At 38.7% G+C, this 19,457-nt stretch overlaps 2 protein-coding genes across 2 annotated transcripts; one reads left to right on the top strand and one right to left on the bottom strand.

Moving 5' to 3' along the window:
• Positions 1-583: 583 nt before the first annotated feature.
• LOC115983973 (cytochrome P450 714C2-like) lies at positions 584-4,269 on the bottom strand. The gene is made up of 5 exons (XM_031106845.1): positions 3,827-4,269; positions 2,641-2,867; positions 2,303-2,550; positions 1,584-1,941; positions 584-1,244 (listed from the first exon to the last, which is right to left on the bottom strand). Exons 1-5 carry the CDS (start codon positions 4,113-4,115, stop codon positions 819-821), a joined length of 1,548 nt encoding a protein of 515 aa, XP_030962705.1. The 5' UTR covers positions 4,116-4,269; the 3' UTR covers positions 584-818.
• An 8,126-nt stretch (positions 4,270-12,395) lies between these two features.
• LOC115951099 lies at positions 12,396-12,953 on the top strand. Its single transcript, XM_031068354.1, has one exon. It carries the CDS (start codon positions 12,396-12,398, stop codon positions 12,951-12,953), a length of 558 nt encoding a protein of 185 aa, XP_030924214.1.
• Positions 12,954-19,457: the final 6,504 nt, after the last annotated feature.

Genomic DNA, 19,457 nt, shown 5'->3' on the forward strand with positions numbered 1-19,457 from the left:
TCACCATTAACACCCCGCAGGGGCGTTACCAGGCAAGAATAAAGTCTCCATCAAGGCTCCACCAACGGCTAGAAGAAACCACCTATGAGTGCATGCATATAAATACATAACCCCAAAAGGGGAGGAGGTAAGGCAAAAACTCTAGCATATTATTTTCACAGCTCTCTTTTGTCAATCTTTCTGACTTTGGCATCGGAGACTTTTTGGCAGGCACCACGCCGGCGAAATACATCCATTCTTCCCTTCACTCGTTCTTGAGGATTGGGTTGGTTGAGGATGACATCAATCTGGATGATCATCCTTGACTGACGATCTGAGCATCATCATGAGTGATACCTAAAATTCACCTAGTGGGGTTTTTTCCTTGTGAGGGGTTTTTCTCATTCGTCAACAAATCACCATGTCATTTAATTTTCATTGTATAATATTTTATTTGATGATTTGTTGGTACCTCCATGATTTGCATGTAATTTGACCTAATTAATTAACTTGGATAATTGAATTATTTAACTGGGGTCAATCTATAAACCTACCATGTCCAAACAAATTCAATGAGTCCAATTAATAGTTCACTCTCCCCTCATGGAACAACAAAAAAACAAAATCAATCTTTATTCATTACTTCAGTAGTACGAACCTAAGAACAAGTAATGTAAAAGATTAAAGTTCAAAAGAACTAACATGCTTCTCTCAGTAGTTCGCTGTCACAGCAGGTAATCCAATTTCTCCATATGAAGTTAATACATAAAATAAACCAAGTTTTTCTTCTTCTTTTCTCTTTCTTTTCATGTTGGACCAACCCAATCATAGGGCGTAGCTTACAACTTCCTCACCAAGATATCTACTCCATGTTCAGGTTCTATAACCAACCTAAGAGCAGGTGCATGAGTGTATTTGGGAGAGAGGGAAAAGGTGAAGTTGGACAAAATGAGAGCTATAAGTATCTTGAGTTCAACCATGGCCAAGTTCTGTCCAAGACACACTCGGGGCCCAACTCCAAATGGCATATAGAAGTGTGGAAGTTTGCATGACCCTGTAATTCCATTTGCAAATCTTTCTGGGTTGAACTTGTAAGCATCTGGTCCCCATACGTCTGGATCAGTATGCAATGTCAGCACCATGGTCCAAAGGTTGACACCCTTCGGAACATTAATGTCCCCAAATTTCATGTCCTTTAAGGCCTCCCTTGACACCACACTTACTGGGGGATAAAGACGCAATGATTCGTGAATCACCATTGTTAGCTGCATATGCAAATTGAAATTTAAAGTGAGAAAATGTCTTCACTCTTAACGCACTTAGATAGAATGTTGAACATCTAGGTTCACATTTTAAAGAATATGAACTGAACTCTTATTAACGGTATAAAATTTAAAGTAATACCAGGTTTTTTTAATTTTTTTTTTAGATAAGAAAAGATTTGAATTTTGCTCTTTACTCTCAGGCCACACCAATTGGTTTCTTGTTGGTGTAGGCAAGATCTGAAACAAGTCACTTATTCAACAACAAGAGGCTTTACCCATTTACCAGTGCATCTAATTGGAAAAGTTGGAACCCATTTAAGTAATATTAGTTAACAATACCTGTTTCATCTTACGAAGCATATCAGCATCTGGAATAGCATCCCCACAGATACTGAGAACCTCAGCACGGACACGGTCTTGCCATTCTTGATTTGATGCCAACAACATGAGGCACCATGTAGCAGAAACTGCAGTGGTCTCAAACCCAGCCAAATAGATGTTCTTGCAGTTGTCAACAATGAAGCGGTTTGTTGCCTCCTGGCTCAGATCACTATTTTTTGCACCCTCCAGAACCGTTTGCAATAAATCCTTGTCATTACAAGTACCATTTTGTCTCTCCTTCACTACATCTAGTATCAAATTGCGGACCTCCTTTTCTAACGCCCATGCTTCCCTATTGTTCTTTGTGGGGAGATAACTGTAACATATACATTTGGTGAAATGAGTCAATTTTCCAATATATAGTTATTAAAGAGGCTTTTGCCACACATGCTTGCTTCCCAAGATTTGAAATGTATTCATTTTATAGTTCAGAATAAAGATTTGAAATGTACTCATTTTATGTTTGTACAATGACAGAGATTATAAAAAAAAAAACAGAGACCTTCTTGATTCTATTTCAGGCTGATATGTTAAGTTGTCACTTTGAAAAGTCTCTGGAATTAAACTACGTACCTATAACTTTGGCAGTATCATCGTTTCATAGATTTTGTAATATTCAACGTAATGTGGTAACAAACAACTTCAATATTGTGAATTTCATACAAGAAACATCGTACCTCATCCCAGGGATCCCAGTTGCTAAGCTTCTCTTAGACATGGCCTCCTGGAGAGTTCTTAGTTTCACGAAAATCTCTTCCCCTTTGGAATAGTTGCTGCCAAAACAGGCTCTTGAGATAACATCTCCAGAGAAACTTCTCATATACTCATCGATTTTTATGTCTGCAGTTCCACCCTGTGTCTCAATCCTACTCTTCCATGAGTCTATCACTGTGATCGTGGACTCGGTAATTAAGTTCATCATTCCCTACAAATAGCTAACCGATTAAGTTCACATTTTAAAAGAAATTACCATGATAGAGGTAAACAAAATGGTTGGTTAATAATCATTATATACCTTAACCTTCTCCATGTATAATTCAGGTGCAAGTATTTTCCTTTGGTGTGCCCAAACAGCCCCATTTGAAGTCAAAATGCCCTGTCCAAGCAATGGACCACGATCTTTGTGTTGATATGAAGGCTTTCCCAAGTCCAAGGATGTACATGTGGATATCTCTCTCACTATGTCAGGTTGGGTCACGAGTAAGATTTGTGTGTTCCCAAGAGAAAACACAAATACTTGACCTGTTTGAACATAAACATGCATCAAACAAAAGTGCTTTAAGTTGTTACAAAATTTGCTTCTACTCTTAAGCAAGAAGTTGTCATTTTCATCGTAAGCCGTATGAACGCAATAGTGTAGGTAGGAAGTGTGAAATTGAGAAAACTGAATGATGAAACTGACAACTCTAGTCTTGAGTCTTTTCTTTGAAGCTAGATGAAAATCATGAAACTGACTATTCAAGTTCAATGTTGGCAACTTAATTTGACCACCTCAAGTCCACCCATTACCTAGCTACCTGGTGTTATTACTTATTATCAGTGATCCTAATTAAAGATATAACATATTTTATAACTCCTACCAACCAATATGTCAATTTTTAAACACAAAACAAGAAAAAAAAAATTAAAACAACTAAAAATTTCAGTTGTTGTGGTAATGAATATGATTCGTATCAATTCAACAACATGCTAAATAAAATATAAAATACTAATGATACTACAAAATTTCTCTACATAAATTTTATAAAGTGAAGTGAGAATGAATGAGATTAATAAGTTTCAAAAACATAATAAATAGATGTTAAATTTTTTTTTTTTTTTTTTTGTGTGTTTACACACCCGATTATAAAGGTTATATAATAAAATTGTAATATTCCTTACATCAATATAATTGAATATCTCAAAGGAAATTGCTACAGTTACTACCAAATTTACTACAAAAAGCTTACAATTAACATAGAATAAATATGATTAATGTCACGTCGACAATATAATAAATAAATATCATAATTTTTTTTTAGTGATTACTGATTATTGATACATTAATTATAAAATTAATAATGGTTTTAACTTTTTATGGTATAATCACTTTTATATTATCTTAACATAATAAAGAGATGATTCAGCTAAAAAAACATAATAAGATGATGATGATGATGACAGTGATGATGATGATGATGATATTGATGAGTGAAAAATACCATATTGCTTCCTCCATTGGTCAAAGAAGGGGAAGAGAACAGCCCCACAGTTGTGGGAAACAGGGGCTTCACTGGTGGGAGTCTTCACTGTGGTGGATTGAGCCTTCTTTATCTCCCTAATATTTCCGAGCAGTAAAGTTGGTGCTGGTCCATCGATGCCTTGTTTGCTTAGCATAGATCGAAGTCTCTTTGGCTTCACCACCAGCCCATTATACAAGCGTAGTAACAATCCAATGAAACCAAGCACTGCAAGGGAAATGACTGTCTTTGCATCAAATTGTAGCTCCATGACCCAACTCTTTTCTTCTTCTCCCTTTCTCTCTTTTCCTCTCTATAACTCTTACAGGCACACAAATGTTGGTACTTTCAAATGTTAAACTTGGTTTGCTTTATTTCTAAGCTCAAGAGACCTGAATATATAGTCAGCGAGGTAGGACAATTTCGTCCTAACGAAATCAGATTCCTGGTAAATTCATATCTGACATAAACAGCTAAACAACCGCAACAGCAAAACCTTGCTACGTGGGCCCCTCAATGAACCGGTAAAATGAGTGTAGTTCCCACTACTCTTTCCTAAGACACCATTACTATTGTTGTGAAAGGAGTATTATATAATGGAAAAAAAAAAATTGTCAAGTGAATTGATATTTTTTATCTGCTGGGAGGTCTAGGGAAAAAAAATGTTCAAGTTACAGAGTTAACCATGTATATATATAATGGAAAAAAAAATTAATAAATATCCTAAGAATACATATTTTTAAAAACTTTTTATGAAGAAATAAAAGTATAGCTGATTTTTTTAACAAATTTTTATATTTTTTATAAAAGTGATATTAAAATATTCTTTAAAATAATTTATTATCAAATGGTACACCCATTAACCAATCCCAATCTTATCTGAACAAGGAAGGAGAATGTAGGACATGACGGCTCTTTTGGTCTAAAGAGATACCATTATTGCTAGACATTAATATCATACCACTATGAAATTTATTTATTTATTTATTTTTGAGAAACCACTATGAAAATACTAAAAACGAGCGACTTGGTAGTTGGGAAGCAACATGTGAAAAAGGATAATAATTTTGTATGCGGTTCTTTTTTCTTTTTCTTTATTTTTATTTTTTGAGAAAAACTTGGTATGCAGTTGAATTTGAGGTCTTAAAGAATTATTTCACTTTTACACTTTTAATTTTGATTGGATACAAGCAGAATTTACATGAACATATGCATGTCCTTTTGAACATATATTAATACAAGAAAACATATATATATATATATATATATTGTTTATATGTTAAGTTTATTTTTCCCATGAATAAGTTGTTTTTAGATTTTATTTTATTTTAATTCAAAATTTCACTTATAAAATGAAATAATTGAAGAACTGGATACCAACAATTTAACTAGGTGGCACCAAAATGAAGTTGACGTAGCACGCAAATTAATGAAGTAATGGACACATCAAAGCCGTGTGAAATCCTTAAATTAAGTCCAAGAGCACTTCATTGAAATCTGAAACTTATAAATATAACGTTGAAAACTTGAAACTTGAAACCGACCTAGTTAGTACTTGTATAAATAATTGTAATGAAGCAAATTAACAATGTAGAACAGTAATGCAGTCAAAATCATGAAATGAGTGAAAAATTTAAGAGCATCAAGAAACTCTAACAAGGTTTAAAACTTTCCTTTTTATATAAAAAATTAAAAACCTTCCCATTAACTACAAGGTCACCCGTATGCCTCACTAACAATAGTAACATATTCTCTTCTCTATCCGCATAATTAAAACCTTCACCCGTGACATTATTCAATAATAATTCAAACCTTCACTCGTGACATTATTAAATAAAGATTATATATATCTTTTTTTTATTTATTAATGTTTTACCCTTCTTTTTTTTTTTTTCTTAATAGTTTTGGCACTGAAGGGCCCTCACCCCCTCGCTTTGCCCTAGTCAACAAGTAGTTACTAAATAATAGCCACTCTCCTAAACTAAGTGATGATTATTCTTTTCCACAGCCTCAAAAAAATTCTTACATTTACACTCTCTCTCTCTCTCTCTCTCTCTCTCTCTCTCCTAAACTAAGTGATGATTATTCTTTTCCACAGCCTCAAAAAAATTCTTACATTTACACTCTCTCTCTCTCTCTCTCTCTCTCTCTCTCTCTCTCTCTCTCTCTCTCTCTCTCTCTCTCTCTCTCTCTCTCTCTCTCTCTCTCTCTCTCTCTCTGGGGCTAATGGGTAATGGGTAATGGAATTGCCTTACAATGTTGAAATATTCGTATGCCACAACTTTTGGTCTTATCGATTCATTGAACTATGAGCGACCAACAATGTCAAAGTTAATTGCAATTAGTGTCAAAACCTATGAATTCAAAAAGTCCCCATTGGCTGGAGATGATGATATATATAAGCTCCATTAATTAGGGGCGCCAAAGTAATCAAAAATAACAGTTCCGGTGTGGTCGAAAGTTGAAACCCATAACACTGACACCGGTGTAAGAACGGTTAAACTTTTGTAGTTTGAAAGATTAGATTTTATGCGCTATAACAAGATAGTGGACCATGAAAATTTAATGGTGGTTCAATCTTCTTTGTTTTAATATTAGAAAGAAAAAAAAAAAAAAAAAAAACAAAATAGCCTTATAACAAGATAGTGGACCATGAAAATTTAATGGTGGTTCAATCTTCTTTGTTTTAATATCAGAAAGAAAAAAAAAAACAAAATAGCCTTTCTGTAATAATTACTATAGAATTGGTACAACTGAGTCTATCATATCATTATAACTTTTCGTCAAAAGCTTTATAACTCAATTAGTATTTTCAACAATAATGTCCAAAGTTTCAATCTCCCTCTTACAATTATCGAATTATAATTTTTTTTATAAGAAAAACTACATTTCCTTTAAATGTGAAACTTTATTAAAGTAGTATATATTTTTCAAATAATATACTAAAGACTCTTCACTTTTTTTTCTTTTTTTTTTTTTGGTGAAAAAAAAAGACTCTTCACTCTTGTCTACAAATTATTATGTCATTTGATGGATGCATATATATATATATATATATATCAAAGAGGATTCCTCTCTTTTAACTAGATTTTTTTGTGGTTCAAAAATGCCCTCATTAATGAAGGGTAACTTCATTTAGAAATAGAGTAATAAATGTCAAATAACAAATTTTATTTTGAATTCAAAAAGAGAACTCCTAAAATTTAGAATGTTTTTTCCTTCTTGTTCAAAAAAAAAAAAAATTATAGTTATTGCTTTTATTTATTTATTTATTTTATATAAGATAAAATTTCTACTCTAACCTATCTAAGTGTATATATGTGTGAAATTCCCTCCTGAAGACTTGAACTTCGGCCCTTATCTCTCACACCCCACAAGTATTTATACTTATGAAGTGACCACTGCACTAAGGATGTGCGGTGATAGTTATTGCTTATTTCTAAAGTTTATTCTTTTTATTTGTTTGAAAAAAAAAATATATATTTCTTAATTATACTGTAATAGATGTAAAATATTAACATTTACAAAAAAAATAAATAAATAAATAAAAGAGTCTCTAAGCACGCTTCCCTTGTTCATACGTAAAGAAACAAGCATTCTGCAACATCATAATCTTATAGTAATTAAAAATTACATTCAATAAGAATTTTCAACATATTTTGTTGAAATGTTCATACGTAAAGAAACAAGCATTCTGCAACATCATAATCTTATAGTAATTAAAAATTACATTCAATAAGAATTTTCAACATATTTTGTTGAAATGTGGAGCATTCGATTGCAAAAGATCATCCGATAGTGCTTTCATGCTCGGAGTGGGGTCATATTTTGGAAGACATAGAGCTACAGCTCTGAGCATGGTGGTCCTTGGAATCTTGTGGTTAGTTCTCCTAATACAAATAAACCTAAGACTAGACTACTGGTCCAATTTTCTACGTGACATTTGTTAATAGCAGTTGTCTGGTTGTCCCAAGAATATGAAGGAAAACATTTAGTTAAACATTTGAAAAATTTACAAATTTGGACAAGAAGGAAAATCTACAAAACAATTCACATATTCAGATAATAAATTAAAAAAATCTTTGGACACAGACTAAGTAAAAAAATAAAATAAAATAACAAATCAGATGGGGTGTTAACACATATTCAGATAATAAATAAATAAAAATCTTTGGACACAGTCTAAGTTAAAAAAAAAAAAAAAAATCAATTATAAATCCTAGCAAAACAAATCACAAAAACTCAATAATCTTTACCCAATTTTTACCTCTAATTTGAGAGCTCTTTGTCCCTCTCAAATGACTCTATCCCATAGTCATAGAGACAACTTCTATGCTGCTAATCACTCAATCCATACACCAATTAGTGTCACCAGCAACTTAGATAAGTTGGTGTCTGTAACTTAACCCATGAAAAAAATTTATTTTTTTAAAGAGCTGTTGCTCTTTAACACAACCCGTGGATAATTTTTTTTTTTTTGAATGATATAATTTTATTAATTTTTAATGTTTTATTAACTTTGGGACACACTTGGCATGCATGCATAAATGTAATACATGTGTGAAACAAAAATCTACTATTTTGTGCCTTACCTAAACTGCCACTAGCATGTGCTTGATTAGTCTATTGGTAATAAACTCTGTGCCTTAGCTAAATTAATGTAGTGGTGGGAAAAGTTTTATTATTTACATGGTTGAAGACTCAAACTCAAAGTTACCGTTCATTATCATGTGATTATTTAAAAGATTTTTTTTTTCTTTTTTTACCACTTTTTCAAAATGGAAATTTTTTAAAGGAAAAAATCTCACATCTTTATGCTACCACAACCTTAACCAAGTAATTATAAATAAAAAATTCCTTAACCAAGACATCGAAAATTGTCTCACCCTTTTTTCGTTGAATATTAGTGCATGATGTTGATTAACCATTATTTTAGTTGTTTTCTTAATGTAATACTAGACATGGATTTGAACTTTTAACTATAGTTTTTGCATTTTTTTTTTAGAATCTTTTATATATAGTGTAAGGACCAAAGTTGAGACTCAGCCCACGATGAATGGACTTAGCCCCAAAAAACCCAAAACAATGAATTTGTAAAGAGTGAGTTGGAAAACTGGGTTAAAATGAGTTGGATCACGAATGAAGTGGGCTTAGTTGACAAGAACAGAGAAACAGACTGAATTAAATTAGAGAAAAATTGTCCTCAGCATGGTCCAAGGAAACCAGTTCTTATATATTCCTTACAAGTTTGATTACAGAGTTGGTTCTTGATTGCTACAGCTTTTCTCTTGTGATTTTCCGATCCCTTACCCATAAAGGATCTCTTACATTATATAGTTCCCTTTAGACGATCTTGATCCTACACTTGTTGATCATTTGAGCCACTACTTGAATGCTTGTCCTATTAGACACCTTCTTTGGCCTTCTGTGAATTGTGATAGCCAAGGCAGCACTGTTTAGGGATCTTCTCCACATAAATGTAGCTAAAAAGTTAGCTGTAGGATATTCAATGCGGTAGTAGCAGTTTTCCCCTTAGATATTTTAGGACACCTCCCTGTCCTATGTTTCCGTAGTGCTTATCTGTATCAGCAGAGTGTTCTTGGGACATTTTCTCGGACGGTAGACCACCTCTACGGACCCTGGGCTTGGTTAGCCAAGGATGCTCTCATCCTCGGCCCAACCCCCTGTGCCGTTATTATCAAAACTGACTTCTCCGTCTGCTAACAAAGGCTCTTTTGATAACGTTTACCCTCCTCGGACGCCTTCAGCCCTTGGCTTGGGCCTTAGGTCCATTATATACCTAAATAATGGGCTCCGGGGCCCAATGCCCCTACATATAGCATTATGAATTTATTAGGTATAGAATAATGTGAAAAGAATAAATATATTCAAAATTTTTTTTATAAAATATCTATTATTGATTTAAAAAAATACAAAAAATAAAAAAATTAATGCTAATAATGCATCGTTGTCAACCTCTAGTATTAATATTACAACTTTCTAAAATTCTTGAATAAAGAACTTTGGCCCCCTCCTAAGTTTGAATCCTGGTTCCGTTCCTGAGTTAATGAAACATTTTTAAAAAGTTTCAATACCAATTTTATTTTAAATGTAAAAAATTATCCAAAAAAATCAATTATTTTCTCATAAAGAATTTTTTAAAGTATTTTCTAAATAAATTCCTTCAAAATATCAATAAAAAAAAAATCATAATATTCTTTGTGGGGGCCAGTTAGCCAGAAAGTACTATTAAAACTGTACCTATTGGGCCTACGGTCCAGTCCAAGGATATTTACTTATCTGAGGATGGTCAAATAATGTGATTAGGGGAATGGTAGAAGAGGAAGAGATAAGGATTGTACATGATAGTCCAAAATATGTCTGAGGAGAAAAGTTATATCAGAAATATGGATCCGAGGTCAGTAGGAATGTCCTATTGTCCTGAATATCTTTCAAGGTTGCATCACGGTTAGAAGTCAGACATTGGATAAGAGAGGAGTAGATGAAGGCAACAAATATCTACAAAAGCTGCTACCTCCACATTAAATGCATCCTACCTAACTCTCTGGCCGCATTAATGTGGAGGTGATACCTGAACAGTGGTAAAACAGCCTTATAGCTACTAGTTGAAGGTTATGGGAAGTGTTGGATCGGACAAGAAGGAGTTCCTAGAACCTAACCTACACGTGTACGGTGGGGATGATATCAAAAATTATGGTATATAACATGGAAATGTGGCAAAAAAGAGGGGATTGAGAAAAAGAAATCCTTGTAATAATCCTTTTAACTCTTGTAACCTTGATCATCAACTTAACAATATAACAGAGCTCCTTGGACTGTGCCGAGGACAAATTTTCTTACCTTACTTGTGTTTGATTCTCTTAAATAAATAACTGTTACTGTCTTTCTTACTCAAGAGATCTAGTTCTTTCACCCACGCTCTATAAATTTATTGTTTGGGATCATTGGGCTAAAACCCAATCCTATATTGGGTCAAATCCAAATTCAGTCCTTAAATTGGCGCCACTTGTAGGGAGAACTTGGTCTATTCTGAAAGTATTTTGGGTGCAACGTTTAAGATGGAAGAAATAGGTCCACACCAGGCAGTGACAGGTCCACACCAGGTGGATGCGAATCTACACCAAGCAGAATCAAGGGGGTCTCAACATAGCAATTCGTGTATGAGCCTTGAACGGAGAGGAGATTGTGAGGGAAGTGTGCACACAGCATATACTAGTAAAAGCCAGTGTTGAGGGAAGAGCCGTATTTTCCATGCAAAGAACAATAGAGACATGCAACGTGAGATCAATGAGTTAAAAAGGGAATTGCGCCACGCACGGCTAAGACGTTTATTGCCTAACTCCGAGCTGTCCTTCAAAGAGACAGATGGTGCTAGTTATAGACAGTGGTCTAGAACTCCGCCCAGCGAGTCTTTTTCCTACAACGAGGAGTACTACCATAGATGTAGATATAAGAGCCCGCCTCGTAAAGGCTTGGGGAACGATGCCATAAGCAAGGCGTTGAGTCAAATCTCTAAATCACCCTTCACACGAAACATAGAAGGCACGAGGCTTCCTCGGCAATTCCATCAGCCCACATTCACCATTTATAATGGTCAAACAGATTTGGTGGAACATGTCAATCACTTCAATCAAAGGATGGCAGTTCATTCTAAGGACGAGGCTTTGATATGTAAGGTCTTTCCATCTAGTTTGGGCCCCGTGGCGATAAGGTGGTTCGATGGTTTAAGGGCGAATTCCATTGACTCCTTTAAGAAGCTCACCCGGGTCTTTGGCGCTCGCTTTATCACTTGTAGCAGGGTTCCTCAACCTTTGGGTTCCTTATTGTCTATGTCTATGCGGGAGGGGGAGACTCTGAAGACATATTCGGATAGATACTGGGAGATGTTTAACGAAATAGACAGAGACTATGATGATGTGGCCATTAGTACTTTTAAGGTTGGCCTCCTAATTGAGCCTGATTTGAGGAAATCTCTGACTGGTAAGCCTGTTATCAATATAGGCCAACTTATGGATCGAATTGACAAGTACAAAAGGGTAGAAGAAGACCAACTGCAAGGGAAAGGAAAGGCTAAGGTGATCCCTTAGGAGAGGAGGGATTTCAGGTCAGACCGGTACAATAATAACCGATCTTGGAAAGACTTTGTTGGGCAGCCAGGATCTACCAACACCCAGGTGGTTAATGCTGTGTTCCGAGAACTAGTAGAACAGGTTCTGGAAAAGATTAAAATGAGCCGTTCTTCAAATGGCCGAACAAGATGACAGGTGATCCTATGAGGCGTAATCAAAGCTTTTATTGCCAATATCATTAGGACCATGGACACACTACCGAGGATTGCAGAAACTTGTGGGACCATTTAGACCAACTGGTCTGGGAAAGGAAATTAAAGTAACTCTTATATCATTCCAGTGGTTGGGGGAGCCAAACGGGTTCGGAGTTTCGAGGAGATGTTTCTTCGAGACTCCCTTTAGGCAAGATAAATGTCATATTTGTTGCCCCAGGGAGGACCGAATCTTGCCCTTCTAGAATAATGTCAGTATCTCGTTACCCAATTGAGGAATCCAGTTCAATGTCAAAGAGAGTTAAGATGGGCATCCCACTAGTGTTAGGTTTTTCAAATGAGGACAAACTTGGAACCATACAGCCTCACGATGATGCTTTGGTGGTTACACTGGTGATGATCGACCAGGGCAGCGGAGCTAAGATTATGTATCCGAACCTATATAAGGGGCTAAATTTGAAACCTGAGAATTTAACAGCTTATGGTTCTCATTTGGTGAGTTTTGAAGGTAAAATGGTCATTCCGAAGGGTCAAATCCGACTACCCGTACAAACTGGTTCGGATGTGGTGGAGGTAGACTTCATTGTGGTAGATATTTTCTCTCCATATACGACTATTATGGGCAGACCCTGGCTTCATACCCTGGAAGCTGTCTCCTCCACTCTTCACCAGAAGGTGAAATATCCCTCTGGAGGCCAGGTTTTGGAAATATTGGGAAGTCAGTCTACGGCCATGCAATTCCTGGTAGTGGCCATCCAACATAGGCCTGGGGCTGAAATCTTGGCCATTGCTGAGAATGGTTTATAGCAATCAGAAACTCCGGCGTTGCTCTTCAATAGACCAGCCGATGAAGCAAAATGTGAAGATCTAGAAAATGTAATTGTGGGGCCCAACAATTCGTGGACCAGGCCCATTTATCCTTAGAGCGTCCGAAGGCCCAATCCGAGGAGAGCTGTGGCCCAAGCTCTACAACGCAGAGCACAAAACAATTTTTGGGAAGCAGCCGAGGACAGTTTAGTCCTCGGCAGATCCCTAATCCCACCAGAATAAAGGGGCAAAACTGGTATAGGGACGAATTAGTAAGGAAATCCAGAATATCTTGGGGAAGTTATCCATACTACCCTTCTAGATAAGGCCCGACGCCTGACAGAGCCGTACTCTGCAGCTTTATCAAACCATCCCCAACAATTCCGGGATTGGACTGATGGGACAAATGTCAGTGTTCGTAAAGATTGACCCTACACGTGGACGAAGGGCAATGAATGCAAGCTAGTATAAAATAAGGAAGTAAGAAGATCTGAGGGAGGCCCCCCCCCCTTTTTTCCACCTCCGAAAAAAGAGAGACGACATGGGAAAACATCTCAGGAACACCGAACTTCATGGAAGAAAGTCCGTCGTTGGGCAACCGAGAGAAGACCTCAACAGGTCCTCGGATCAACTCCGAGGAGCTCCATCCCACGGGGTACGACGCCTCAGGGCTTAAATGTTCATACCCAATCCCCTTTTTCTACGTAGATTCCTCTAAAGCCATGACCGGACAACGCCACTTGACCAACGGCTAGCTTTTCAAGCCCACTCTCTACAAATCATATTGTGAGGGATCTTTCGTACGCGAGCCCAACATCCTTATTGGGCCGCCAGAGAATTGTGTCCTTACAATTGGCGCCGTCTGTGGGAAAGCTTGCGCGTTGGCGCAGGTGGCGGTGGAGTCAGCTCTCTAGCAAGCAGAAATTTCCGGGATTTCCCCCGTCTCCGGCGGCATATAGTTGTTGCTCCGACGTAAGCCTCTGCTAGGGGCTACGCCTCGCAGTGCTAAGGGCGCGGGCGTCTCTAGGGGATTCCGGCCTCAGGCCAACTATCCCCGCCTTGGTGAAGGGGCTGGTGGTTGAAAAATAAAACAAATAAAAGAAATCTTATAAGTTTTGGACAGAACCAAGGCCTTGCATGGTCCTCGGACTCAAGCCTATGGGGAAACCAAGTACATAAAAGAAATCTTACAAGTTTTGGACAGAACCAAGGCCTTGCATGGTCCACGGACTCAAGCCTACGGGGAAACCAAGTACATAAAAGAAATCTCATAAGTTTTGGACAGAACCAAGGCCTTGCATGGTCCTCGGACTCAAGCCTATGGGGAAACCAAGTACATAAAAGAAATCTTACAAGTTTTGGACAGAACCAAGGCCTTGCATGGTCCACGGACTCAAGCCTATGGGGAAACCAAGTACATAAAAGAAATCTTACAAGTTTTGGACAGAACCAAGGCCTTGCATGGTCCTCGGACTCAAGCCTATGGGGAAACCAAGTACAAAAAAGAAATCATAAGTTTTGGACAGAACCAAGGCCTTGCATGGTCCTCGGACTCAAGCCTATGGGGAAACCAAGTACATAAAAGAAATCTTACAAGTTTTGGACAGAACCAAGGCCTTGCATGGTCCTCGGACTCAAGCCTATGGGGAAACCAAGTACATAAAAGAAATCTTACAAGTTTTGGACAGAACCAAGGCCTTGCATGGTCCTCGGACTCAAGCCTATGGGGAAACCAAGTACAAAAAGAAATCTTACAAGTTTTGGACAGAACCAAGCCTTGCATGGTCCTCGGACTCAAGCCTATGGGAAACCAAGTACATAAAAGAAATCTTACAAGTTTTGGACAGAACCAAGGCCTTGCATGGTCCTCGGACTCAAGCCTATGGGGAAACCAAGTACATAAAAGAAATCTCACAAGTTTTGGACAGAACCAAGGCCTTGCATGGTCCTCGGACTCCAAGCCTATGGGGAAACCAAGTACATAAAAGAAATCTTATAAGTTTTGGACAGAACCAAGGCCTTGCATGGTCCTCGGACTCAAGCCTATGGGGTCAACCAGAACCAAGTATGGTCCTCGGACTAAAAAAGTACTAAAAGAAATCTTACAAGTTTTGGACAGAACCAAGGCCTTGCATGGTCCTCGGACTCAAGCCTATGGGGAAACCAAGTACATAAAAGAAATCTTACAAGTTTTGGACAGAACCAAGGCCTTGCATGGTCCTCGGACTCAAGCCTATGGGGAAACCAAGTACATAAAAGAAATCTTATAAGTTTTGGACAGAACCAAGGCCTTGCATGGTCTCGGACTCAAGCCTATGGGGAAACCAAGTACATAAAAGAAATCTTATAAGTTTTGGACAGAACCAAGGCCTTGCATGGTCCACGGACTCAAGCCTATGGGGAAACCAAGTACATAAAAGAAATCTTATAAGTTTTGGACAGAACCAAGGCCTTGCATGGTCCTCGGACTCAAGCCTATGGGAAAACCAAGTACATAAAAGAAATCTTAGAAGTTTTGGACAGAACCAAGGCCTTGCGTGGTCCTCGGACTCAAACCTATGGGGAAACCAAGTACACAAAATAAAAACTGTTACTAGAGCATTAAAATCCATCCGAAGAGGACTTCTCGTTAACAGTTGGGTCAGTCTTTAATTGCATGGGTTCCCCGGTCTACCCACAGATCCCCAGTGCCAAAGGGGCTAATACGATACGGCACAGTATGTTGTCCCAAGGGCACAATCCAAGTCCATCGCTGCTTGGCTGCTCTCTCTGATATTCGTCTAGCGTGCATCACGCAGCGCTCAGCAGCTATCTCGGTTAGTTCCATAAATTCAATCTATTGAGGATTACCATTGTTATACTTGATAATATTTGCGAGTTTAAACTAATAAGGGTTTGTATTAAAGTGTTCGTATTAAAGTGTTCTTCCGTCCAGAATATTGTTAAAGGCATGTTTAGACTTAATATTCAGACTCAAAGTGGTTGTTGCAAAAAAAAAAATAATAATAATAATAATAACATATGTATAAAGAAATAAACACATCTTTTATTAAGACAAAAGAACAGTACAGTGTACAATAAAAGCTGAAACCAGCTTACATTAGAGTTAACTGCGTAAGCAAAAGAAAAGCACAAAAGAGTAAAGATGATGCCGAGGAGATATCTCAGAGGAGAGGTTGACTACTGTTCCAAGATGTCGTCTAAGGAAACTATTCCTCGACGCTTCTACATGCCCATAACTCAGGCAGCCAAAGAACCTGACCTCAGGCTAACACCATCTACAGCAAAGATGCAGGGAGCCGGCAGTTGGGAAGCCCCCGCAGAAGTTCGCCTGCTACAAGGCAGACGGCGCTGATGGCGAAAATTCCTTCTTCGGGCATGTCAAAAATCTGGCATGACCAGAACTTGCTTCGGATTTTGACTAAAAGAAGGAGAAACATCCTTTCCCCTCTCTCGAATTGAGATATTCTCTTGAGTCTACGCCTCCTTGGCCTGTACCTCACTATCTGGAGTCTCAGGAAGACACAGCGCTTTTGTGGCGGAGAGAGCTCCTTTGCCCCAATCCTCGCCTCAAACATGATGTACTAAGAGAGGAGACTGAAGAATTCGTGTGAAAGTAAAGCAACCTTCTCTCCTATTTATTTAAAAGAAGAGGTGATGGCATTTAATTCACGCAGCGTCCCAAGGAACGCTACAGACAAAATGTCTCCGGCTCGATTTCCAATGCCGTCTGCAACCCTGAGATTAAAGGAGCCTCGTAAAGGCGCACCTCGAATACTGGGACGCCAAAAAGTACCGCGTGACCAAAGGCTACGGAAATGCCTCTAAACCTGTGGGCCTAATAAATTCGCGGCCCAGGCCCGTTCTGCATGGAAGCCCACGGACTATGGCCCACACCAAGGAATAACCATTACCGAGGACAACTTCCTGCTCGGCAACTTATGAGACACCTGAGGAAAGACAGGTGCAAAAAGAAAAGGGGAGGGAATAAAGTTTTGGACAGAACCAAGGCCTTGTATGGTCCTCGGACTCAAGCCTATGGGGAAACCAAGTACAAAAAATTATTATTATTAAAGTTTTGGACAGAACCAAGGCCTTGTATGGTCCTCGGACTCAAGCCTATGGGGAAACCAAGTACAAAAAATTATTATTATTAAAGTTTTGGACAGAACCAAGGCCTTGTATGGTCCTCGGACTCAAGCCTATGGGGAAACCAAGTACAAAACATTATTATTATTAAAGTTTTGGAAAGGACCAAGGCCTTGCATGGTCCTCGGACCCAAGCCAGGGGGGTAAGTATTACTTTTTATTGGTCTGCCTTATCATGCCGGGCACTTCCATTAAAGTTATGGCAACATCTTTTTATTATTAAGTATTTTGGTCTTAGTCGTCATTGATTTAGATGCTATATGATTGTGCCGAGCGGCGCTTACAAATTTATAAAAAACAAAGAGACCGAACATGCAAAGTGAAATAGAAACAAGTTTTATTAATATGAAAAATTATTACAATATACAAAGAGAGGCTTCAACCAGCCTATACAAAAGAGGGGCTGCCGAAGCAGTACTAACATCCACAGTACAGATAAGCAAACGGTCAAGCGCCTTTTTAAACTTGTCTTCAAGGTCCCTCCGATCTCTGCCTCATAGCTGCTCATACTAAGAGAAGAACTCACTTTAAAAATAAAAAAATAAATAAATAAATAAATAAAAAAAAAACGAAGAAGAAGGAAATAGTAAGGAAGAAATCAATGAAGAAGATGGAGGAGATGGATGAAGAAGATGGAGGACATGAGTAAGGAAGGAGGAGAAGAAGAGAGAAGAGATAAAAAGAAAGGAAATGAGCAAAAGAGGGAAAAGAGAAAGCACCAGAACGGAACTGGTGCTGGGAAGATTATAAGAAGAGGGCGGGGGAGGGCACCAGGGAGCAAAAGAGGGAGAAGCAGAAGCACTTAGCCCCTGCCTCAGCCCTGACTCCTAACACGCTGGTGCCATATTAGGTACGCTCGTGAGGAGCCGGGTGGTGCTGGTCTTGGTTGTTCTCGACTCAGTCACGCCGAGAATTCGACATGACGAGCCCCTGCTTCGGATTTTGGCTAAAAGAGAGGCGGGACAGATCTTAAGTCTGCGCCACCCTTGCCCTGACCGAGCCATTTCAAGTTTTGTCAGGATATGGTGTTTTGAGGAGGAGTGTGTTTCCTTCATCATTCGTTATGGAGGACGTGTACGGATATGATGTATAACAAACAGGCTAAGCAGACGCTAAAAGAGGCTACGGGTTTCAGATCTCAGAAGGAAGGGGAGGAGTCTGTACGAAAGTGATTGCCTCCTGCTTGCCTTCTTATAGGAAGAACCAAACAGAGGGAATTAAACGCATTCAAAGTTTCCAAAAGAATCTGAAGAAAAAGAGGCGTCCCTTCCGCTTCCCCACCTTATCAGATGAGCCGCCGGACATAAATGAGCCTCGTAAAGGGGATTTACTAAAGGCGTGTCTGGGATAGTCAATCGGCAGGAGCAGATCACGAGCAGATTAAACGGACTCCCTTGAAAAACGGCTAACTTCGTGGACAGGCGGAAAACCGCTCACATAAATGCGGGGTCAAATTAAATGGGCCATATTGAGGGCCCGGGTTTGCCAAAACCCTCCTTTCCAACCCGGAAGTCGGACAGAAAGGTTTTGAGGGGCTATTGTGGGGCCCAACAATTCGTGGACCAGGCCCATTTATCCTTAGAGCGTCCGAAGGCCCAATCCGAGGAGAGCTGTGGCCCAAGCTCTACAACGCAGAGCACAAAACAATTTTTGGGAAGCAGCCGAGGACAGTTTAGTCCTCGGCAGATCCATAATCCCACCAGAATAAAGGGGCAAAACTGGTATAGGGACGAATTAGTAAGGAAATCCAGAATATCTTGGGGAAGTTATCCATACTACCCTTCTAGATAAGGCCCGACGCCTGACAGAGCCGTACTCTGCAGCTTTATCAAACCATCCCCAACAATTCCGGGATTGGACTGATGGGACAAATGTCAGTGTTCGTAAAGATTGACCCTACACGTGGACGAAGGGCAATGAATGCAAGCTAGTATAAAATAAGGAAGTAAGTAGATCTGAGGGAGGCCCCCTTTTTTCCACCTCCGAAAAAAGAGAGACGACATGGGAAAACATCTCAGGAACACCGAACTTCATGGAAGAAAGTCCGTCGTTGGGCAACCGAGAGAAGACCTCAACAGGTCCTCGGATCAACTCCGAGGAGCTCCATCCCACGGGGTACGACGCCTCAGGGCTTAAATGTTCATACCCAATCCCCTTTTTCTACGTAGATTCCTCTAAAGCCATGACCGGACAACGCCACTTGACCAACGGCTAGCTTTTCAAGCCCACTCTCTACAAATCATATTGTGAGGGATCTTTCGTACGCGAGCCCAACATCCTTATTGGGCCGCCAGAGAATTGTGTCCTTACGGTAATTATTGGTGATGATCCGGAGAAGTTCTTTTAGGTTGGGGC

This window comes from Quercus lobata, chromosome 1 (genome assembly GCF_001633185.2).
Source record: "Quercus lobata isolate SW786 chromosome 1, ValleyOak3.0 Primary Assembly, whole genome shotgun sequence".
NCBI lineage: Eukaryota > Viridiplantae > Streptophyta > Magnoliopsida > Fagales > Fagaceae > Quercus > Quercus lobata.